The sequence below is a fragment of the Ovis aries genome, chromosome 18, assembly GCF_016772045.2.
Source record: "Ovis aries strain OAR_USU_Benz2616 breed Rambouillet chromosome 18, ARS-UI_Ramb_v3.0, whole genome shotgun sequence".
Classification (NCBI taxonomy): domain Eukaryota; kingdom Metazoa; phylum Chordata; class Mammalia; order Artiodactyla; family Bovidae; genus Ovis; species Ovis aries.
In genome coordinates, this window is record NC_056071.1 from 45523543 (window position 1) to 45548474 (window position 24932).

A 24932-nucleotide genomic window follows, 5' to 3' on the forward strand; every position below is an offset into this window, starting at 1 on the left:
ACGGTTGATTTCCTTGAGGATTGACTGGGTTGATCTCACTGTAGTCCAGGGGACTCTCAAGAGTCTTTTCCAGCAGCACAGTTTGAAAGCATCAATTCTTTGGTGCTCAGCTTTCCTTATGGCCCAACTCTCACATCTGTATGTGACTATTGGAGAAACCACAGCTTGGACTATATGGAGCTTTGTTGGCAAAGTGATATCTCTACTTTTTAAAATGCTATTTAGGTTTGTCATGGTCGAGAGTAGAGGAATATAAAATAAACATTTTTAAGGGCCTGCTAAGTGCCAGACTGAGCAAAGCACTATCATCTCCATGGTTTCATTTAGTGGTTTTTCTTTTTGCCTCTTTAAACAATGATGACATAAACACAGGAAAATGAGCAAAACAGAGAATGGCTTTTCTAAAGAAAAAAACTCAAACAGCCATCACCAATGTTAAAAACTAGAACAATGTTAGCACCTCATGATTCTTCACTGTCCATCCACTCGCCATGATTACTATCTTGACTCTTAAGGTTGTTACTTTCTTATGTTTATTTGTAGTATATCTGCTGAGCCTGCATCCATAGCACTATAGTTTTTGCTGGCTTGGGTTTTAAACTTTATATGAATGGAATGGTATGGTATGTATTCTTTTGGGTTTAGCTTCATAGTTCAACATAACATTAGTTAGAGATTTATGTATATGTTCCCCACAGATCTTTCTTTATTTCTTTCAAGTATAGCATTGCATTTACGAATAAAAGTGAAGTCATTCAGTCGTGTCCGACTCTGCAACCCCACGTACTGTAGCTCACCAGGCTTCTCTGTCCATGGGATTCACTAGGCAAGAATACTGGAGTGGGTAGTCATGCCCTTCTCCAGGAGATCTTCCCAACCCAGGGATCGAATCTCCTGGTCTCCCGCATTGACAGGTGGATTCTTTACCACTGAGCCACCAGGGAAGCCCCTATGTAGTGTCGACATACAGCTTAAAAACCCTTGAAAAAAAGAAAAGAAAGCTTCAAGTTTTGTAGTCCAGTATTATTCATTAAACTGTATGAAATAACCAGAGTGCCAAGAAAGCAGGTGGGTTAAATTGAGCAAAATTGGCGATCTAGGAGACTCTAGTCCAGGAAGCTCTTTGGGACCTCCGGGGAGATGCGGTCTCAAGAGTTTGTGCTCACACTCCAAAGCGGTCCTAAAGCTGGTTCCCCGAGGCAGAATCTGCAAGTGGGCGCCCGCAGGGCAGATGAATCCCATCCTTCGGGTCCAGGACCAGGGGGCGGGGGCGGGGGCGGGGGCGGAGACGGGTACCAGAGGGAGTAGCGCCTGGCTTGTTGCTAGGCGACGACGCGCGTTCTGACCGCCAGCGGTGCGGGTCCACCTGCCGCTGAGCCCCTGAAAGGCCGGTTGGAGACTGGACCGCGGGGCCGGCCGGCCAGCTTCTCCGTCACATGAGCAGGAGCAGAGGCCTCCCGGGAGGCGGGTGAGAGGAGGACGCGGACCGGGGCGCGGGGAACTTGGGTCTGGGAGGTTGTGAGAAGAAATGGCTGCGTTATTTCGGCGGAGCAGTTGTCACCTCTGTTCCGCCCCTCTAATCTCCAGGAAAATCAGGGCGGAAAAGAGTTGAGGTTGGAGAAGGGATTGGGGCTGGGAGCACGAGTCAAGGAGGACCTGGGAGGAGTGAAAATCTAGTGGGAGGGAATAATAGGTAGATGATGATGACCAACTGTGAGGGAAATAGGAAGAGCTAGGAAGGCAAAAAGCGGGGGTGGGGGGTGGGGTGGGGGGAAGAATCGGAGGGGTTAGGGGGAGGCTGAAAGGTCACAATAGAGGAATTTAATGTCCAATTCCTTGACCTTTTCTGCTAGCCCTTGCCACAGGGGCTGGTAGTTAGGGACAAACCTTACACACCTCCTTTGGTGACCTTCCCCACTTAGGTCAGTGTGTCTAATTTCAGAATAGGGAGCTCTTACTGAGTTTGACCCTAAAATTCTTCGATAGGCAATGGGACACTCTAGGATTACTTTGAGAATTATTCGGTACCGAAGGCCACAGATCCACAATCAGTCTACTGTGGACTACCACTGCAAGGGTCCGAAGAAATTTAATAATTCGTTTTATTTTAAGCATTCAAATGTAAATTTAACATGTTTTTTTTTCCTATTTACAGCTTCATAGAGGTATAAGTTGTATTCACTAAGATGTACGGAATGTATGGTTTTTATAATGTTCAGGTGTACAGTTTGATGAGTTTTGATAGATGCGAACACTTTTCAAGCAATTACTGCAATCAAGATAACAGAACCTTTTTCATATCTCTGCTGCTTTTGCTATCTAGCCCTGCACTCACCCTCTCCTACCGCCTTCAACCACTGATCTGCTGTGTAATATCGTAGAAGCAGCTGCATTTTCTACTAGTTTATATAAATGGGAGCATCCATTGTGTCTGAGTTCCTTTACTCAGCATAATGATTTGCCATGGCCTTGTCGTGATTGAGCTTCCTAGGTGGCGCTGGTGGTAAAGAACCCACCTGCCAATGCAGGAGACCTCAAGAGTCGAGGGTGTGATCCCTGGGTGGGAAAGATCCCCTGGAGGCTGGAAGGGCAACCCACTCCAGTATTCTTGCCTGGAGAATTCCATGGACAGAGGAGTCTGGCAGGCTACAGCCCACAGGGTTGCACAGAGGCGGACATAACTGAAGGGACTTAGCATGCAGGTATTGTCTTCATTACTGTAGTAAATAGTAAGTTTTGAAACTGAGTAGTGTAAGTCTACCTTTTTCTTTTAAAAAATCAATTTAGCTATTTTAAAACATTTGAATTTGTGAACACAATTTAGAATAAGCTTGTAATTTCTAGAAAAAAAAGTCTGCTGTAACTTTGATTGGGAAGGCATGAAATCTATAGATCTATTTGGGGAGAATTACCATTTTAACAATATTGTCTTGCAGTTATGAACATGGTCCCTAAATTTATGTTAATTAATTTCTCTTAGCAGTGTTTTGTAATTTTCAGTGTAGAGATTTTGGACATATTTTGTTAGATTAACTCCTAAGTACTTTATGTGTTTTTTCCCAGTTGTTTGATGTTAGGATATAAAAATGCTATTGAGTTTGTATATTAACCTCGTATTGTACAACCTAGGCAATTCATTCCTTAGTACTAGTAATTGTTTTGTGGATTCCTTGAGATTTTTAACATTGAAATCACGTCATCTGCAAATAGGGACAGTTTTACTTTTTCCTTTACAGTTTTTTAAAAAAATATTTATTGACTGATTTTGGCTGTGTTGTCTTACTTGTGGCATGCAGAATCTTTCCTGCCTCATTTGTGATCTTTTGCATGGATTCTGTAGTTGTGGCACGCTCCAGAGGTGTGGGCTCAGTAGTTGCACACCAGCTTAGTCGCTCCGCTGGCACTGAGGGATCTTAGTTCCCCAACCAGTGATCAAACCTGCATCCCCTGCATTGCCAGGCAGACTGTTAGCCACTGGACCACCTGGGAGGTCCCTCCTTTTCAGTTTTTATTCGTTTTCCCTGCCATGTTGCAATGGCAAGTACCTCCAATACAATGTTGAATAGATATAGTAAGAGTTGAGGCATTTTTGCTTAGCTTTCAGTTTTAGGGGGAAAGCAAAAATAAAATATTAGCTGCAAGTTTTTAAAAACTTTATCTTAATCAGATTGAGAATGTTCACTATGCTTCATAGCTTTCCTAGAGTTATTTATTTATTTTTATCACAAAAAGTGTTGAATTTTGTCATGTGATTTTCTATTATCTATTTAAATGATCATTTTTTTTCTCCTTTGTTAATGTTGTAAATTATATTGCTTTTTAATGTTAAATCAGTTTTTCAACTCTGGGGTAAACTATGTGATTAGGATATAGTATTCTTTTCAAAAATATAGTTTTGGATTTATCTGCTTTTTTATTTAAAAATTTTGCATCTGTGTTTATGAGGGATATTAGTAGGTAATTTTCCTTTTTAAAAAGAATGTCTTTGTCAGGTTTGGTAGTAGGATTATGTAAATCTCAAAAAATTGAGTTCCTTCCTCTCTTTTCTGAAAATATTTGTGTAAGACTGATGTTATTTCTTTCATGAGTTCGGTTTGAGAGAACCATCTGGGCCTGGAAATTTCTTTGTGGTAAGATTTTGATAAAAAATATATTAATTCAGATTTTCTTAACTATTCAGATTTTCTGTTTCTTTAATTTTGGTAGGTTGTAGTTTTCAGAGATTAACCCACTTCATCTTAATTATTGTTTTTATTGGCATAAAGTTATCATATTCTCTTATCATCCTTTACTATCTTTAAGATCTGTTGTGAACATCCTTTCTTCATTCCTTTTATAGGTGATTTTGTTCTCTTCTGTTTTTGGACAGTCTAGCTAGGGGATTATAAAAATTTTATTGATTTTTTTTTTAAGAACCAGCTCTTGGTTTTCTTAATTTTCTCAATTATTTTTCTGGCTTCTATTATTTGATTGATATATGTCTTTGTACTTATATTCTTCTGTTTACTTTGTGTATACTTCACTCCTCTTTTTCTAGATTCTTAAAGTAGAAACTTAGGTTATTGATTTTAGACCTATTTTTCCTTTTGATTTAAGCATTTAAACTGTACTTTCCCTTCTAATCAGTGCTTTAGCTGTGTCCCACACATTGATATACTGTATTTTCACTATTACTTAGTCTAAAATGTTTCCTAAGATTCAATAATTTTTTTGTATTGTTTTATTATTTATTAACTTTTTATTACACCTTTTTGTATTACTTAAAAAAAATGTGTCTTGCGGGAATTCTCTGGTGGTCCAGTGGTTAGGACTCCACCTTTTCACTGGGGTGGCCTGGGTTCAGTCCCTGGTCAGGGAACTAAGATCCTGCAAGTCATACAGTGTGGCCAAAAAAAAAAAAGTGTTTCTCTAGGAGTTGCAATACTTTGGCCACCTGATGCTAGGAAAGATTGAGGGCAAGAGGTGAAGGGGGCAACAGAGGATGAGATGGTTGGATGGCATCACTGACTCAATGGACATGAGTTTGAGCAAACTCCGGGAGATAGTGAAGAATAGGAAAGCCTAGCATGCAGCAGTTCGTGGGGTTGCAAAGAGTCAGACATGCTTAGTGACTCAACAACAACAAGGAATTACAATATATACCCTTAATATTTCATGGTCTAGAGTTAATATTGAACTAGTTCACATAAAGTGCAGAAATATTAACAGCCATAGTTCCCTGATTAGCTGCTCAGTGGTGTCTGATTCTTGGCGACCCCATGGACTGAAGCCCACCAGGCTCCTCTGTTCATGGAATTCTCCAGGCAAGAATGCTGGGTGGGTAGCCATTCCCTTCTCCAAGGGATCTTCCAACACAGGGATTGAACCTGGGTCTCTTGCATTGCAGGCAGATTCTTTATGGTCTGAGCCATGAGGGAAGCCCCACAGTTCCGTTACCCACCCCCATTCCAGTCTCTTTAGTGTTGTCATATGCATTACATCTGTGTATACAGATACTCCACAAGACAATGTTGTAATATGTATACAAAGATGGCTTGTTAAATATACACAGATATTTGCCATTTCTGATCTTCTTCATTCATTCCTGAAGAATTTGATTTTCCACCAATAAAATTTTCCTTCAGTCTAAAGCTTTCTTTAGCATTTGTTACAGTTTTAGACCGCTGGTGAGTTATTCTCTTAGTTTTTCTGTATCTTAGTTGAGTCTTCATTTTGTTTTCATTTTTTTAAAGACTATACTTGCTAGATATCTAATTCTGGGTTGGCACTTTTTTTGTCTTTTAGCATGTTACGAACCTTGTTTCACTTTCCTGCAGTCTCAGGGGTGTTTGGTGGGAAGTTCACGATCATTTGAATTACTTCCCTTTAATTAGTGTGTTGTTTTTCTGTTTCCTTCAGGATTTTATGTTTGTGTTTGGTTTCCAGCATGTAATTTTCTTTATCTAGCTTGGCATAATGAAAGCTTCTTTGTTACAAACTTTTTGAATCTATAAATTTATGTATTTCTCCAAGTTTGGGATGTTTGCAGAGGTCATTTCTTCAAATATTTTTCCACCCCATTCTCCTCCCTCCTTTTGGGCTAACAATAATCCATGTGTTAGAGCTTTTGATATTTTCTCACAAGGCTCTGAGGACTTCTTTTTCTCAAAACTTTTTTCTCTCTCTTTTAAATATTGGATAATTTCTGTTAATTTATCTTCTAGTTTACTGACTCTTTCTCTAACATCCCCACTCCACTAGTCAAATTTTTATTGACAAATGTTTTTTCAGATATAAAATTTCTATTTATTTCTCTTCTAAGATTTTGTCTTTTTATTCCTCTTTAACGTATTTTCCTTTACTTCATTGAGTATAGCTATAATAGTTGCTATAAAGTCCTTGTTTAATAATTTCAACCTCTGGATCATCTCTGGACTGGCATTAGTTAATTATCTTTGCCCTTGACATTGGGTCAAATTTTCCTGGATCTTTTTATGTGAAGTATTTTCTTGTTATATCCTGGACACTGTGAATGTTTGTGTAAACTCTGGGTTCTGTTGTAGCTCTCTGAAGGTTTATTTTTTCATTTTTTCAGTTCATTTTTCATTTTCATTTACTTTTTTCACTTCATTTAATTTTTATATAGAAAACATTTTAGATTAAATAATAGTGAAAATACAATATATCAAAATGTGTGGGATACAGCTAAAGCACTGATTAGAGGGAAAAGTACAGCTTAAATGTTTAAACCAAAAAAAGGAAATTCACCAGGTTAGGCTCACTGTAAGCTCTATCTCATTCTCTGTGATTGGAGGTTAAGTTCAGCTAAATCTCAGTTCAGCTCTTTAAGCCTTTGCTTCTATTTCCTATATGATTTTTAATCAGCACAATATGTTCTAGTAACTGTTATTGAGCTTTGAGTTTGCCCACATGTGCATGGTTCAGAGGTCAGTCTAGACTTGTATGGGGTTTAGACACAGAATTGGGGGATTAACTTCTCTGACTCTCTTTCCTCTGGAATTTCTCTCTCACTCCACAGTGGTGGTTGTTGTCTGGACTCTTCTCTCTAATTCTTCTGGCCAGAAGTCTAGCAAGAAAAGATAAAACATGGAGAGGAAAAACAGGCAGAAAGAGCTTTTAGCTGTTCTATTACCTATTATGTATTTATGTATACATATATTTTCACAAGGGGGTATGGACATACTCTAGGTACTGGTTATAAAGAGTTAACTAAGTTAAGCTTTTATAGTTACTGAAATTTCTGTGAGCCTAAGAATACTGGAGTGGGTAGCCTTTCCCTTCTCCAGGGGATCTTTCCCACTCAGGAATCAAACCTGGGTCTCCTGCATTGCAGGCAGATTCTTTATCAGCTAAGCTACCAGAGAAGCCTCTGAATAGTTTAGAAAAACATCTTTTTGGAGCTTGAAGACAGCGTTTCTCTATTTTCTCTATCATTTTTAACCAGCATGATATGTGTCAGTTATTATTACTGATATTACTAGGATTAAAGGCAGGAAAGCATGTATTATAGAAAGTGTGGGATAATAGAAAAAATTGCTATTATCCCATTTCTTAGCAAAATCATTAAAATGTTTGTATATTTCCTTTTGGACTTTTTAATAAATTATTATCAGTGGGCAGACAGATCTCATTTCTACCAGTGATATTTCAAAAGCCAATGTGATTTTCAGAATACTTTTATGTTCCTTGCAATAGTGAAGACTTTACTAGATGAGATAGGCTGTCTTTGGACATTTCTTTTGGAACTTTGGTGCTGTGTATTGTGAGTTGATGTTGGTGTGAAATTTAGGAACTGAATTGAGATATTTGGCTATGAACTCAACTTAAATCTTATCCTTAATGGGTCACTGTTCCCACTGAGGTGCTGATATATAGGTGACTGTTTGTAGGAGGTGGTCAAGGACAAGTAATTCCAATAACCAGCTGGAGCTTTGGCTCAGTTCCCCAGGTAATACTCTGCTGGACTGAGACTCCTTGCCCTGTGTGAAGTGTTCATGTGGCTTAGAACCAAGTCATCTGGTAGTCTGCTTTATTTATTTCTGCTTTAGAGTCTAGAGCAGAGTTCTGTATCTTCTGTTCTAACAGGAGGAACAACCAAACCTGCAAGAACCAGAGAGCAACCTGTCTCAGAGTCTAGAGAATTCATGCAGGCAGCCCTCCCTGGGCCTTTAGCTCTTTTGTTTTGGGAGCTTACTTTTTATGTCTGACCGACTTTGTGGGAAAGGAGAGGAGACTGGCCCTTGGACTCTCTTGACTACTTCACTGCTCAGGCATTGAACATCCTGGTAGAGGAGTAAGGAAAAGGCAGTTTTCAACATTTGGGAAGGAAGAGGAGGGTGAAATTACTGCTCATTCTGTCCCATTCAAAGTGTAGGGTAAACAGTGAACCTGGATTGTGAGCAGCAGGTGTAACACTGTATGTTAATTTTAATACTTCCTTCTTTTGGGACAGCGACATTATTTTTCCTTGAGTATCTCCAAATCAGAACTAGGCTCTCTCTTTCTCTCTCTCTTTCTTTCTCTCTCTCTCTTTTTTTACTAAATTGCTAGCAAAAAAAGAGAACCTGTTGTTTTCCTATGAGATTGGATGTTTAAAAATCATTTTACATATTTTGTAGTGTTAAGGGGTGGATGGAGACTATGAAAGCACTGGCTTTGATGGCCTGGCCTATTTGCATTGGGATACCACCTTCCTTGAAAACACAATAGAAGTTCCATTTCCCACGGTTTCATTTTTACATATAAAGAACAACTTTCCTATGCGGAACTCTAGGGAAGGTACTGAGAAATGTTAAACAATGACCACTTGTTAAACTTCAATAGCAAACCTAGGGCTTGAGAGAAGTTGGAAAGGAATACAAAGCAGGAACTAAGAAATAAAAGGGAAGTGCAGTTGAGAGAGTCAAATCAGATTCCCATCAGGTACTAATGTCTTTCTGGTCTGTGCTCTGTTCCAGTCACTACCTTTCAGTCTTTTGTAGGAAGAAATGCAGATGGTGTCAGGATGAGCATATTACCACCTGTGCAAACAATAAACAGCCACAATACTATGAGGGAGGTTATACAGAATTTTTTAAATAAGGAAACTTCCTTAAGGGCTTTAGAAGTCATTTCTAATGTTCATATTCTACGGCTTGGAAAAGAGGCAACAGATTATTATTTTCATTTTTTAATAAGAAATCTTGTTACTGATAGGATTCAATTGTCCAAGGTGTAGTCAGTGGTGGAACTGGGTGGAGAAAGAAAGCCTACTGATTCTGAAATGAGAGCTCTGTCATATAGCAGGGTCTTGGATTTGAGAACCAGCAGTGACAATTTTAGTGATTAGAAGCAATATGGCTATTTCTAGAGGCTAAATAGGATGTTTTCTTCATATAACCCATTCAGTTCAGTTCAGTTCAGTTGCTCAGTTGTGTCAGACTGTTTGTGACCCCATGGACTGCAGCATGCCAGGGAACCCTGTCCATTACCAACTCCTGGAGCTTGCTCAAACTCATGTCCATCATGTTGGTGATGCCATCCAACCCATCCAACCATCTCATCCTCTGTTGTCCCCTTCTTCCACTTCAGTCTTTCGTAGCATCAGGGTCTTTTCAAATGTCAGTTCTTCGCATCAGGTGGCCAAAGTATTGAAGCTTCAGCTTCAGCATCAGTCCTTCCAATGAATATTCAGGATTGATTTCCTTTAGGATTGACTGGCTGGATCTCCTTGCAGTCCAAGGGACTCTTAAGAGTCTTCTCTGACACCACAGTTCAAAAGCATCAATTCCTTGGTGCTCAGCTTTCTTTATAGTCCAACTCTCACATCCATACATGACTATTGGAAAAACCATAGCTTTGACTAGATGGACCTTTGTTGGTAAAGTAACGTCTCTGCTTTCTAATATGCTGTCTAGGTTGGTCATAGCTTTTCTTCCAAGGAGTCAAGTGTCTTGTAATTTCATGGCTACAGTCACCATCTGCAGTGATTTTGGAGCCCCCCAAATAAAGTCTCTCACCATTTCCATTGTTTCCCCATCTATTTCCCATGAAGTGATGGGACCAGATGCCATGATCTTTGTTTTCTGAATGTTGAGTTTTAACCCAACTTTTTCACTGTCCTCTTTCACTTTCATCAAGAGACTCTTTAGTTCTTCTTTGCTTCCTGCCATAAGGGTGGTGTCATCTGCGTATCTGAGGTTATTGATATTCATTCTCCTGCCAATCTTGATTCCAGCTTGTGCTTCATCCAGCCCGGCATTTCACGTGTGTACTCTGCATACCAGTTAAATAAGCAGGGAGACAATATACAGCCTTGGCATACTCTCATATAGCCTAGACTGCATGATAAATGAAGAAATCTAATTGTAAAAACAACCCTTTTATGAGCTGATATAAAAGAAACAACCAAGAAATGTGGATACTTGGTAAGCAAAGAAATGCAAAGTAACATAAAAAAATGTTTCTTTCCATATTTGTCTTAAGTCCATTGTGAAAAATGAAAAAGTGAAAGTGTTAGTCATGTCAGACTTTTTGGGACCACGTGGACTATACCCAGCCAGACTCCTTGTCCATGGAATTCTCCACGCAAGACTACTGGAATGGGTAACCATTTCCTTCTGCAGGGTTTCTTCCTAGTCTGAGGATTGAACCCAGGTCTCCTATATTGCAGGCAGGTTCCTCACAGTCTAAGCCATCAGGGAAGCCCATTATATTTTGGCATAAAATGAGATAAACCCCCTCATCCTCCCCAATAGTTAACCAATTGTCTCAGCACAATCTATTGAATGATTCTTCTTTTATTATCAATTTAATGCTGCTATTATAATATTACCCATATTATTCTTAATTATTTTGCTCACTCAGTCTACATGTTGATTCTATCCACAGTGTTTCCATTTTAATTCTTACATCCATATGAGTTTTTAATTATCTTGTTAGACAACACTCCTTCTTTCTCTTTCCAAAATTATGGCCAATCTATCTGTTTATTACTTCAAATAAATCCAGAATTAGTTTTCAAATTTCAAAATATCATGTTTCAATTTGGTTTATGATGGGATTAAACTAGTACAGTATTTTGGGAAGATCTGATAAAATGAAAATATTTGGTCTTCTTACCAAGGAATACCAAAATCACTGCACATGGTGATTGCAGCCGTGAAATTAAAAGACGCTTACTCCTTGGAAGGAAAGTTATGACCAACCTAGATAGCATATTCAAAAGCAGAGACATTACTTTGCCAACAAAGGTCCGTCTAGTCAAGATTATGGTTTTTCCAGTGGTCATGTATGGATGTGAGAGTTGGACTGTGAAGAAAGCTGAGTGCTGAAGAATGGATGCTTTTGAACTGTGGTGTTGGAGAAGACTCTTGAGAGTCACTTGGACTGCAAGGAGATCCAACCAGTCATTCTAAAGGAGATCGGTCCTTTGGAAGGCATGATGCTAAAGCTGAAACTCCAGTACTTTGGCCACCTCATGCGAAGAGTTGACTCACTGGAAAAGACTCAGATGCTGGGAGGGATTGGGGGCAGGAGGAGAAGGGGATGACAGAGGATGAGATGGCTGGATGGCATCAGCGACTTGATGGACATGAGTTTGAGTGAACTCTGGGAGTTGGTGATAGACAGGGGGGCCTGGCGTGCTGCAATTCATGGGACCGCAAAGAGTTGGACACGACTGAGCGACTGAAATGAACTGAACAGAACTGAACCAAGGAATATTAACTGCCTACTTAGTGGAGTCTTTCCTTTATGTCCTTCAGTTAAAATTAAAACATTTCATTCATGCAGTTTCAGCACATTCCTTATGTTTATTCCTAGACATTTACTCCTTCAGATAAATTATACATGGAATTTTGCCATCATGCTTTTGGTATAAAGAAAGATTTTTTTTAAAATAAATTTTAAAAATTTAAATACTTTTCAGACCTCAATTATAATTCTAAATAGTTCTTTAGTGCTTAGATTTTCTATGTAAATAATCACATTTGCAAGTAATGATGGTATTCCTGAGGTATTTTTGCTTTATTATTTTATTTTCAAAGAACCTTGGCCTTGGGTTTTCTAAGAAATCAATTAGTTTCTTTATTATTTTCTGCTTTTATTTCATTGTTTTACTCTTATTTCTTGACACTCTCCTCTCCTTGGCTTCTGTGGAAACTTCTCATTTTCCCGGCTCTGTGATTGCTCCCACTCTTCCCACCTCCCAACTGTGAGAGTACCAAAGAATGTCATCAGCCCATCTGTATTTGTATTTCTTGTTATCCTGGTTTTCGGTAATGATCTCAGAGCTCTCAAGATCTGAAAATTCACCTGTAATCATAGATGGTTGGTTCTGCTGAATAGCATGGTTTTTTTTAAATTGTGATAATATACCTGACATAAAATTTACCATCTTAAACCATTTCTAAGTGTAAAGTTCAGTGAATAGCAACAGCTTTATTACACACTTGGTTATGACCCAGACTTTATCAAAGCGATTCAAAGTTGCTATTTTATTTATTCCCAGTCATTGGCCAGATCCTACCAGTTTTACCTTATAGAGTCTTTTCACTCTGCTCTGTTACCAAAACTAGGCCTTAGGCCTTACCTACTCTTACTTGCCCTCTCTCCCTTTCATCTTTCTCCCACCCCAAGCCCTAGATCCTATCAAGCCACTGTTCTGTTAAATGTTTTTGAATAGTTTCCAGTAGACCACAGAAAAAGTACAAACACCTGGCATTCAAGGCCTCCTGATCTCACTGCAGCCTAGCTTGTGGCTGATCACCTCTTTCCCTTCCTACACCTGTTCTGTTTCCTGTCAGATTTAGAGGCAGGTGGGCTGGGTAAGGCCCCGGACCAGCTGGAGAAGGGAAAGGGAAATTGTTGTCCTGCCACAAGAGTAAGGATTGGCCCTTGCATTGCCAGAGCCTTCATTTTATTTCCCCCCAGAGAAACTGCAAATCTGCATTTTTATATGAAAATCTCTCAATTTAAAATTGTTGGCTATGAATTAATATTTCTGAAAAGCTCAGAGAAATTGAAAAGCATGCTTGCAAGTAGGATCCAGGCTACTGCTGACCTCTTATGTGGAGCGTGGTCCCTCTTGCCTGGAAATGGGACACTACAGTACAGTCGAGACAAATACTAAAATACACTCAATAGAAGTTTCAGGAAATCTTCACTGTAAAACTGTACTAATTTAAAGGTTTTCATTGTTACTGTGAAAAGGCCAGTAGTTTAAAACGATATATTAAAAATAATAGAAGAACATTTTAGTCGTATCATTATGATTTAGTAGTAAATCCTTTAAATAGTAGATTTAAAGTGATATGAATGAATGCTGCCCACTGGTGCCTCAGTTAAGCACAGTGAGCATTCTACCATGAGAAGCTTTCTTGAACTGGAATTTTATTTATCAATAGAAGTTTTCATGTATGTGTGTATATATATATATATGTAATACAAATTTATTGTTATTTCACAGGACAAATCAGTCAAGATGTCCACGATTTCAAAGCATTTTGGACTGAAATACAAAGAAGAATCGTACATCTTTAAAGAGCTGGAGAAGGTTCGAAAGGAGACCAAAAACGAATTTCTCCGAATCAAGGAGAAGTTGGCCGCCAAGCCAGCGGTGGATGAAATCCCCGTCTTTGGCCTCCGGCTCCCCAGCCCGGCCCGGTATGCGGCGAAGGGAAGCGCTTCCCGCGTCGGATCCCCCAAACCAGCAGGCTCCCCTCGGGTTAAAGGTCGTGCGCGCCCAACTGCGACCCTCCCGCAGCCGGCGCCCCGAGGCGCCCCGCGGCCCCCGGGCCCGAGGGAGGTGGCCGCTCCCGGGAAGGGCCGGCCCTTCCGCCCCCAGGACTTCTACTTGCGGAGCTCCGCGTTCCTCCGGCGCCGGCCCCAGAAGCCGCCAGTCATCGCGCCCAGGGCCGGCACGTCCAGACCCGTGGTCCTGATGCCGCCGCGCGTGCCCACGGGCAAGGCCAGGGCTCACCGGGGCTCCAGGACCCCCCCGCCGGCGGACTCCAAGCCCGTGCTCGACCCGGCCCGGGGGCGCGTGGCCAGCCTGGAGCCGGCTCAGCTCGCCGAGGTCGGCCAGGCCAGAGAGAGGCTGCCCGACTCCTTTTCCAGCGACGAGGGAGACGCGGAGGCGGCCGGCCGGCGGAAGAGAGTGAGGATTAACACCCGCTTCCTGCTCGAGGACTCGGATGGCGAGTCGCGGGAAGCCCCCGGGTCCTCTTCCAAAACCGACCGCGAGAGCACCCCGCCGAGCGACTCTCGGGAGGCCAACCCGCAGGCCCCGCAGCCAGTGCGTGCGATCCCCAAGTCCATCGAGGAGATCATCGCTTCGCTGCAGTCCGAGGCCCAGTTGGCCTCCGACCAGACCATCAAAGAGCTCATCCACAGCGTCCTTGGGCAGAACTACGACATTAAAATGGAAGTAGGTGATCCAGAACGGGGGTCATATTTCTTCTGGATAAATTTCATTTCAGAATTCAGTCATAAAATCGTGCATATCGTGTGTTCTAAGCTAGACAAGCTCGAAAAGCTAGACAAAGTGCTCGGGTATTAATCAGGGTCTCTGAATTTTCCATCGAGGGGGTATATCCTTTTAGAAAAGTGAAAATAATGGAGAGGATATTTCAGAAACTGGTACAAAGGTACAAAGAACACTAGTTCTTTGACCCGAGTAATCATCACTGGTAACCTTTCCTTTCAAAGTCTTTGTGGTTATTTAGTATTGATTTGGTTGATGTTTTATCTGAAAGGCGCGGTCTTTGGTACAGTTTATTAACAGTGAATCTGTACCTTAAGAAGATCAATATATTACTAATAAGTTGTATTTATAAGAGTTTTGGTCCATTTTCAGTGAAAATCATTCTCGTAAAATATGTTTAAAAAATTTACTTTCTAGGTCTTCTCAGTTATATGGACTATAAGTGATTCTTTGTCCCAAGGACAAGCCCATCAGGTGGATACCTGTAAGAGGTTTTACATGAGGCTTCCTAGCTTTAGTGAGTTTAAAAGGATTGCCTCCCAGTTCAGCAACTAAGGCAGAACAGAGCTGGGCATCCACCCCAGCCAGTCATACCCCAGAGAAGAGACTGGAATCATGCCAGGACTGCCTGTTTGTTGATTGTGATGTGAACCCAGCAGGGAGCAAAGCTAGATAGGGTCCTAGTTCATTATACAGACTTAGTTCTAAACAGGGACATTCAAAGTAGAAAAAATAATAGGGGAGTCTGAGTCCCATACACACAGAGAGAGAGGGAGAGAGGGAAGGAGGAAAGGAAAGAGGTGTTTTTTTTTTTTTTTTTGAGAATGGTAATTAGAATGACACTTAGGAGGGAAGAAGATTCTATTACTCTTCTTGGCTGCAGTGCCAAACCTCTTGTTAGTACACAGAATACTGCTGCCACATTATGTCTTCAAAATAGTGTCAGCCCAGAATATACTCTTGGCTGTGATTTAAGGAATGTGATCCTAAAGCCCATTAGGGAAACAAAAACATGTAAGGACAAGAGTCCCCTGTGTCGTCTTTGACCTGATGTTTGTAGGCAGAATGGGACAAATGTTTTCAAGTAAGATCCACACTTCCCTATGGTTACTGAACAAGACCAGCCTGACTGTTCAGGCTGTTTCAAAATGAGTACTTCTAATTAAGTTTCCTGTGGATCTAGCAGAAAAAGGAATCAGGGATACACACTTTGGAGAGCCCAAACGGAGAGAACAAAGGCCTCATTGCCCGCCCCTGTGAGAAGGAACTCTGTAACATAATCAAGGCGTGTGACATGAAGAGGGGCCTATATTGGAAGCCGGCTCAAAGGTCCTATACAGTTGGGGAAAGTTACACTTTTAGAGCAAGGGCCCATAAAGAAAATGCATTTTGAAGGGTTCAAATAGAATAGAATATAAGAAGGGAGAGTATCAATGATGATCGGCCCCAGGACAGTGAATTCTGTTCTTTCTAATATTCCATTTCTCTTGTGTATCCTTTTCTGGTGCTTCAGTTACCAGAATTGCCTTATGTAGGAGAGTGGTTTGGAGGATTAGGGTCAGAAGCCAGCGTCAGTAGCTAGCCCCATATTGTAAGACTTTGTTGTTCGGTTGCTAAGTCGTGTCCAACTCTTGTGACCCTGTGGATTGCATACTCCAGGCTTCCCTGTCTTCACCATCACCCAGAGCTTGCTCAAACTCATATCCATTGATTTGGTGATGCCATCCACTCATCTAATTCTCCGTGTCCCCTTCTCCTCCTGCCCTCACTCTTTCCCACCATCAGAGTCTTTTCCAGTGAGCTGGCTCTTCGCATCAGGTGGCCAAAATATTGGAGCTTCAGGTTCAGCATCAGTCCTTCCAGTGAATATTCAGGGTTGATTTCCTTTAGGATGGACTGGTTTGATCTCCTTGCAGTTCAAGGGACTCTCAAGACTTGGCCAGTTGCAAATGTGTTAGTCCCATCCCTGCCTTCTATTGTATTGATTTTTTGTATAGCTAGTTTTTGTTCTTGCTTTTAAACTTTTGCCTCTGTGCCCCATCTCCCCTTCCCCCCAACAATTCCAGAAGATGGAGCTTTGCATTATTATGGTCTCAGAAGTTTTATTAGGGTGAGAAGAGAACAGTGGGGTATTTATTGAAATGGTTGTGACTGGGTAGGTGAGGGATAGCAATGAAAATGCAAGTAAAAGTGGTGTCTAAATTATGATTCTAAAAATCCTTAAGATTATAATAAGGCCACTTGTTCTAAATGTTTGGAGTTTATATAAACAACGTTCTCTCCATATGATATCTCCAAGGGATATGGTTCTTCACTTTAGACGTCTTAATTTGGAGCCAATCCCTTGAGGGAAAGTCAGAGGATAAGACAGTCTTGGCAAGATGTGCTATCTCTGTTTAGAGCTCGGGCAGGGCCCTTCCAGACCTAGCATTCAGAGTTCCACAAACAATTACATAGGCCAGAAGGTACTCAGAATACCTGAAGATTAAACTCAGCTGTCAAATGTAGGTCAAACATCTAAACCAAGGTTTCTCAACCATGGCACTTAACTTTTTGGTTTGAATAATTCTTCATTGTGGGTGGCTGTCCTGTAATTGTAGGATGTTTAGACTTATCCTTGGCCTCTACGCAGTAGACGCCAGTAGTATGATCCTCTCATCATCCTCCCTGCCACCAAGTCATAACAATTGAAATATCTCTGCTGCTGCTGCTAAGTCGCTTCAGTCGTGTCTGACTCTGTGCGACCCCATAGATGGCAGCCCACCAGGCTCCACCGTCCCTGGGATTCTCTAGGCAAGAACACTGGAGTGGGTTGCCATTTCCTTTTCCAATGCATGAAAGTGAAAAGTGAAAGTGAAGTTGCTCAGTTGTGTCCAACTCAGCGACCCCATGGACTGCAGCCTACCAGGCTCCTCTGTCCATGGGATTTTCCAGGCAAGAGTACTGGAGTGGGGTGCCATTGCCTTCTCCAACATGTTGCCAAATGAGACCAGGGGGAGAAGGGCATAATCACCCCTCCCGCCCCCCTCATCCTCCCAACCAGCTGAAAACTGGTGGCTTAAATAGTAAGCATACACCATGGGAGGAGGGATAGAAATGTTATAAGGTCCTATGTTTGTTTTACTGAGGAATTCAATATTATCACTCACAAAATACATTCTAATTATATGAGACTGAATCAAGTTTCAAGACTTCCTTCCAGATGTTAATTGAGGATGAAGGAATCCTTGCTTCTGTCATGTGGGTTGTTTTTGGCCATATAGCTCAAAAGAAGAAATGGCTTAAAATGACACAGGTAAGAGAGAATTCATGTCCCTGGGTCTTTATAAACAAATAACTCACAAGCAAATGTTTTGTCATAAAACTTATGCCTGCTTTAACTTTAGGGAAGATGAAATAGACATACTTCTCCCTCTTCCTCCTGCCAAGTAAGCAAGTAAGTAAGTTCAGTCGCTTAGTTGTGTCCGACTCTTTGTGACCTCATGAATTGCAGCACACCAGGCCTCCCTGTCCATCACCAACTCCCAGAGTTCACTCAGACTCGCGTCCTTTGAGTTGGTGATGCCATCCAACCATCTCATCCTCTGTTGTCCCATTCTCCTGCCCTCAATCTTTCCCAGCATCAAGGTCTTTTCAGATGAGTCCGTTCTTCGCATCAGGTAGCCGAAGTATTGGAGTTTCAGCTTCAGCATCAGTCCTTCCAATGAATATTCAGGACTGATTTCCTTTAGGATGGACTGGTTGGATCTCCTTGCAGTCCAAAGGACTGTCAAGAGTCTTCTCCAACACCACAGTTCAAAAGCATCAATACTTCGGCGCTCAGCTTTCTTCACAGTCCAACTCTCACATCCATACATGACCACTGGAAAAACCATAGACCTGACTAGATGGAACTTTGTTGGCAAAGTAATGTCTCTGCTTTTGAATATGCTATCTAGGTTGGTCATAACTTTTCTTCCAAGGAGTAAGTGTCTTTTAATTTCATGGTTGCAGTCACCATCTGCAGTGATTTTGGAGCCCCCCAAAAATAAAGTCTGACACTGTTTCTACTGTTTCCCCATCTGTTTCCTGCTAAGTTAAACTAGGTTATAAATCAAACAGGAGAAGACTCCAAAAGGTAGAAAGAAGCAGACTGGCTGGGGACTTTGGGATCCAAGGGATCACGTAGTGATAAGTTCTTAGGTTTTCTTTTTGTCTCAGATCTACTGCACCAGAGCTAAGGAGACTGGCAACCTAAGAATGTGCCAGTGGGTACAGACAGAAAAAGCCCCAACAAAAGCCTGCTCTCTTTAGCTAAGGATCAAGAAAGGAGAAGCCTAGCAAGACAAAATTCTTAGACAATTCTGGTCAAGCACCACAGAGAAACCTATGACCCTGTCCTCTCCTCTGCCAGCCAGGACTGAGGAGGGAGCTAAACTTCCACTCTTGAATGACTGTAACAGGTTACCCCAATTTCTTCCCTAATGACATAGTGTCAGTGGAGAGCCAAGACTTTCAACCCTATCTAACAGTAAAGAGGCTACCCTGCGTTCCTCCCTGTAGTGTCACTGGACACCATACGGGCTTTTCCCAGTTTCCAGGACTTTGATGCAGAGAAGGCAATGGCACCCCACTCCAGTACTCTTGCCTGGAAAATCCCATGGACAGAGGAGCCTGGTGGGCTGCACTCCATGGGGTCGCTAAGAGTCGACACGACTGAGTGACTTCACTTTAGCTTTTCACTTTCATGCCTTGGAGAAGGAAATGGCAACCCACTCCAGTGTTCTTGCCTGGAAAATCCCAGGGACGGGGGAGCCTGGTGGGTTGCCGTCTATGGAGTCGCACAGAGTTGGACACGACTGAAGTGACTTAGCAGCAGCAGCAAGACTTTGATGACAGGAAGGTTGGATCTTCTGTTGTAGTCCCACAAGTGCCTAAGGCTCTATTATTCCCACAGTTTACTGTCTGTTACTCAGATTGATAAAATCATATTGTTTCATCTTTATGATCACTGATTCTTTCCACTGTCTCCCATACATTCCGTATTTGAGACATTTGTACAGTTTTATTTCAATTACTGCAATTTTCAGTTTTAACATTTTTCTTTGGCTCCTCTTTATATGTTCTGTTTCTTTACTAAGACTCTATTTCTCTGCTAAGACTCTCTTTTTCTCATTGTTCCAAGTATGCTCATTTTATTGCTTATTGGAGTTTTGTTTTGTGTTTAGACTTGAAAGAAAAAAAAAGACAATACCAACATTGAGATGACTAAGAATGTTAGAATTCTCTGATAAAGATTTTAAAGTGGTCCTATACATCACTCTAATTGAAAAACAACAATACCAGTAGATGGAAATAAGTTGTGATATATAATATAATATCTGGAGCAATGACCAAAAAATCTATACAGAGATTCACTAAAAAACCACTATATATAAATCAACATAGAACTAAGAAATTTTAAGTAACCCATAGGAAAGCAGGTAAAAGTAAACAGAAGCAAAAAACAGAGAACAAAAAGAAAAGAAAAGATAAAGTAGCAACTTCAAACTCAAATGTATCAATAACTACACTAAATGTAAACGGTCTAAATGTAGTGATTGAAAGCAGAGATTGGCAAGTGGATTCCATATAAAACCCAGTATTTTTTTTTTTTTTTACAAGAAATGTACTTCTGGTATGATGATATAGGCAGGTTTAAAGTAAAGCATGAAAAAAATATCAGGCACAAATTATTCAAAAGAAAGAGTGGCTATATTAATTTCAGATAAAGTAGACTTCAGTACAAAGAAAATTATGAGAGATACAGTTGGCATTTTAACATGATAAAAGGCTTAATCCATTATGTCAAAGGAATCCTAAATGTGTGTTAAACAACAGAGCTGAAAAAATATGTGAAGTAAAAACCAAAAGGAGAAATTGATGAAACTATAATCATAGTTGAAGATGTCAGCACCCTTCTTTCAACAATTGATAGAAAACCCTTGATAGAAATTCCCCAAGAATGCAGATGAACTCAACACTACCATCAAACATTAGAAACTAATCTACATTTATAAAACACTGCACTCAGTGGTAGCAGAATACTCATGCTTGTTACTGCCCATGGGACATATACTAAGACCATCCCTGGTCCATAAAAGGGAACTTTAATGAATTTAAAAGCATTGACATCATATAGAGTGTATTCTCTGATTATAATGGAATCAAACTAGAAATTAATAACAGATTGATAATAAAATCTCCAAACACTTGGAAACGTAAAACAATATCTAAGTAATCCATGGATCAGTGGGGAAATCTCAGAGAAATTAAAAAAACTGAACTGAATTAAAAGTATAAAATTTAGGGGACATAGGTAAAGCAGTAGTGCCTTTATCCTAGAGAATGAAAAATTACTTACATTCAAATAGGAAACTGAGATGAATGTTCTTAGAAGCTTTTATTACTTAATAACCCCAAACTAGAAATAAGCCAGATGTCCTTTAAGGACATATTACTCAGCAATAAAAAGAAATAAAGTACTTGTATCTTCAACAACTTGGATGAATCTCCAGAAAATTATGCCGAGGCAAATCCAGTCTCTAAATGTTATATACTGTATAATTACATTTTATGCAACATTCTTAAAATGACTATAGGAATGGAGATGAGATTTGTGGCTGTCAGGGATTGAGGACAGGCTTGAAGGAGGGGAGGGTGAGAGGGAAGTATGTGTAGCTTTAGAAAGGCAACTTCAGAAATCTTTCTGGTGATGGAGATGTCCTGTATCTTGACTCTATCAGTGTCAGTATTCTGCCTGTGATTTTGTAATAGTTTTTCATGATGTTCTCATTGGGAAAACCTGATAAAGGGTAGAGGGCATATCTCTGTATTATTTATTATAAGTGAGTATGTGTATGTGTGTGTATGGTGTGTGTGTGTGTTAATCGCTCAGTCATGTCTGACTCTTTGCGACCCCATGCACTATAGCCTGCCAGGCTCCTCTGTCCATGAAATTCTCTAGGCAAGAGTACTGGAGTGGGTTGCCATTTCCTATCTCAGGGGGCATCTTCCTGACCCAGGGATCGAACCCATGTCTCCTGCATTGTAGGCAGATTCTTTACCATCTGAGCCACCAGGGAAGCCCCCAAAGTGAATATGAACCATAATTATTTCAAAACAGAAACTTTAATTAAAATTTTATCTGATTGTTTATAAAAGTTTATGCTTCTTTTTACAAGTTGTAAGGAGGAATATAAGGAAACAATAATTTCTCTTTTAAGCCTCGCTTAACTCACCAGCGGTAACCAATACTTGTTTACCCTTCTGTTGTTTAATCACTCAGTTGTGTTTGACCCTTTGTGACCCCCATGGACTGCAGCACACCAGGCGTCCCTGTCCTTCACCATCTTCAGGAGCTTGCTCAAACTCATGTCCATTGAGTCAGTGATGCCAGCCAATCAGCTCATCCTCTGTTGTCCCCTTCTCCTCCTGCCTTCAATCTTTCCCAGCATCAGGGTCTTTTCTAATGAGTTGGCTCTTCAAATCAGGTGGCCAAAGTGTTGGAGCTTCTGTTTCAGCATCAGTCCTAATAAATATTCAGGATTGATTTCCTTTAGGATGGACCGGTTGGATCTCCTTGCAGTCCAGGGGACTCTCAAGAGTCTTCTCCATCACCACAGTTCAAAAACATCAATTCTTCGGCTCTCAGCCTTATTTATGGTCTCACATCCATACATGACAACTGGAAAAACCATAGCTTTGACTAGACAGATCTTTGTTGGCAAAGTCACGTCCCTGCTTTTTGATACGCTGTTTAGGTTTGTCATAGCTTTTCTTCTAAGGAGCAATTGTCTTTTAATTTCATGGCTACAGTCACTATCTGCAGTGATTTTGGAGCCCAAGAAAATAAAGTCTGTCATTATTTCCATTGTTTCCCCATCTTTTTGCTATGTAGTGATGGGACCGAATGCCATTATCTTCGTTTTTTGAATGTTGAGTCAGCTTTTTCACTCTCCTCTTTCACCTTCATCAAGAGGCTCTTAATTCTTCTTCGCTTTCTGCCATAAGGGTGGTGTTGTCTGCATATCTGAGGTTATTGATATTTCTCCCACCAGTCTTGATTCCAGCTTGTGCTTCATCCAGCCTGGCATTTCACATGATGTACTCTGCATAAAAATTAAATAAGCAGGGTAACAAGATACAGCCTTGCCATACTCCTTCCCCAGTTTTGAATCAGTCCATTGTTCCATGTCCAGTTCTAACTGTTGTTTCTTGACCTGCCTACAGATTTCACAGGAGGCAGATAAGGTGGTCTGATATTCTCATCTCTTTACGAATTTTCCACAGTGTGTTGTGATCCCCACAGTCAAAGGCTTTAGTGTTGTCAATGAAACAGAAGTAGGTTTATCCTTCTACATTTATCTTAATTCTTTAGTATAAATATTTATGCTAAATAAATTATTTGATATGAATGTATACACATACATACATATGTAGGGTTTTTTTTTAAGTAAAAATAAGAACCTATGGTACACATTATTCTGCAGCTTACTTTTTTGACACATATCAATGGACATGTATACTTTTTAATTTATTTTTTTTAAATCGCTGCATATTATTCCATAGTATTTAAACATCTCTTGGCTCTTCAAATTTTATCTTTCCCTATCCTAGGAACAAAGTTTTGCTCTACTGGAGTTATAAATCAAAGAACCTACCAGGATCTGGACAAAGAAAAGCATCTATTGTTTGACTGTCATAGGTACAATTGGGAAGGACTAGTTTGGGCAAATCTTTTCTCTTCAGAGTGACAGACGTGTTTATTATACTTTTTATATTCTCTTTGTGCATTACTTTATTCTCACAGACGTAACAGCTTAAACTAGTACAAATGATGTAATGATTAAGAAGTTTCTTGATTTACAGTTTTTTTTTTTCCTGTGAAGTTTTAAAATCTCTCAGATATCATTTGGATGCCTTCAATAAATGCAAAATGTTCATGTGTTTAATTTCAGTTTATTTTAAAAGATGGAAAATAGTATTTTTATTTGTTCTTGAGAAAAAATTCTTATTCCTTTAGCTGGTTTGATTGTAATAATGATTTTGAACCAAGCTAGAAGTTGTTCCTTTAAAATAAACTTCTTTGTTGGATACAAATGTGTTTTATTTTCCATGAGCATTTTTTTTAAGACTGAAATACAGAGTTACTTGAAAGATGAGATGTTAATTTATTATAGAATTCAGATGTACTTTTCTTCTGATTCTTAGCACAGATGCTGCCCAGTGGAGATTTTTTTCTTTTGCCTGTCTGTGTAATAGTCTCATAATTTAGACTATAAAGAACAAATACATTTGAATGTATTGAGAGTAATTAAGTTTCGCATATGCCACAGTTTTGAGTACATATGTGATAAAATGAAGAATTTTTAAATGTTAGTGAAATAATTGCTTTTTTCTGGCTATTTCAGTTACAATTATTTGGATATTTAGGACAAAGACTTTCCCCCTCTGTGGACTGTTATTTCAATACATAACAGTTTTAACTTTGATTTCCTAAAGCAGACCTTTCTAATGCTTTTACATTTTAATGGCTAGTCTAAGCCCTTAGAATCTCCTTAAGTGGGTGGTGAGGCACAGCTGATAAATAGCATATTTAAAATCCAGCACTAATCACTATCTTAACATTGTGAAATTCAAATATATCTTAAGGGTAATTTTTGTGATATCAGTTCATGATTTTTATGTGCTGTGTAAAACGAGAGGAAAGAGTTCATGTAGTTTAAAGAAGCTTAAAAAAATTAAAGTTGCTATCAAGGCTTAGAATAATATGGCTACCTCGAGAGAAACCCAACCAACTGAATGTCCCACCTAGGTTCTCTGGTGGCTCAGACAGTAAAGCGTCTGTCTACAATGCGGGAGACCTGGGTTCGATCCCTGGGTCGGGAAGATCTGCTGGAGAAGGAAATGGCAATCCACTCCAGTACTATTGCCTGGAAAATCCCATGGACAGAGGAGCCTGATAGGTTACAGTTCATGGGGTCGCAAATAGTCGGACACTACTGAGCGACTTCTCTTTCACTTTCACTTTCACACAGTAAGTGGTTTATTTTTTATTACTGAAAACTACAGTATTGGGTTGTGAGTTAAGTCAGTCATTCTGTAGCTGTAAACAGCCTGAAGCTAGGCAGTTGTATTATTTAGAGTGCCTGTTTTAACACATAATAGGTAAACATATGGCTTTTAAGGATGGGTAAACAGTTTTGATAATAAAATCAAAATCTTGAGAACCAGTGAACCACAGTCATGCATCTTTCATCCTAAATGGAAGTAATTTAGTAGACGAGGCAGCACACGGTCCAGTTGTGCTGACTATGTATGTCACTTTGGGGAGCGTATTATTTTACAAGTACCTGGTTTCTTTAGTCCACTGTAAAGTACACTGCATTTTAGTCTTACTGTAATAGAGAGGGATGGCTTGACAGAATCAGTCATACTTATTATCTTT

At 40.1% G+C, this 24932-nt stretch overlaps 1 protein-coding gene across 1 annotated transcript in view; it reads left to right on the forward strand.

The window, feature by feature from the left end:
- The window catches only part of TTC6 (tetratricopeptide repeat domain 6), a 244409-nt gene that overhangs the window by 15610 nt on the left and 203867 nt on the right, over positions 1 to 24932 (forward strand). The window contains exon 2 of the mRNA XM_060401450.1: positions 13448 to 14407. Within this exon, the coding sequence (XP_060257433.1) occupies positions 13463 to 14407 (945 nt within the window). The 5' untranslated portion in view covers positions 13448 to 13462. The remainder of the gene's footprint in view (positions 1 to 13447; positions 14408 to 24932) is intronic.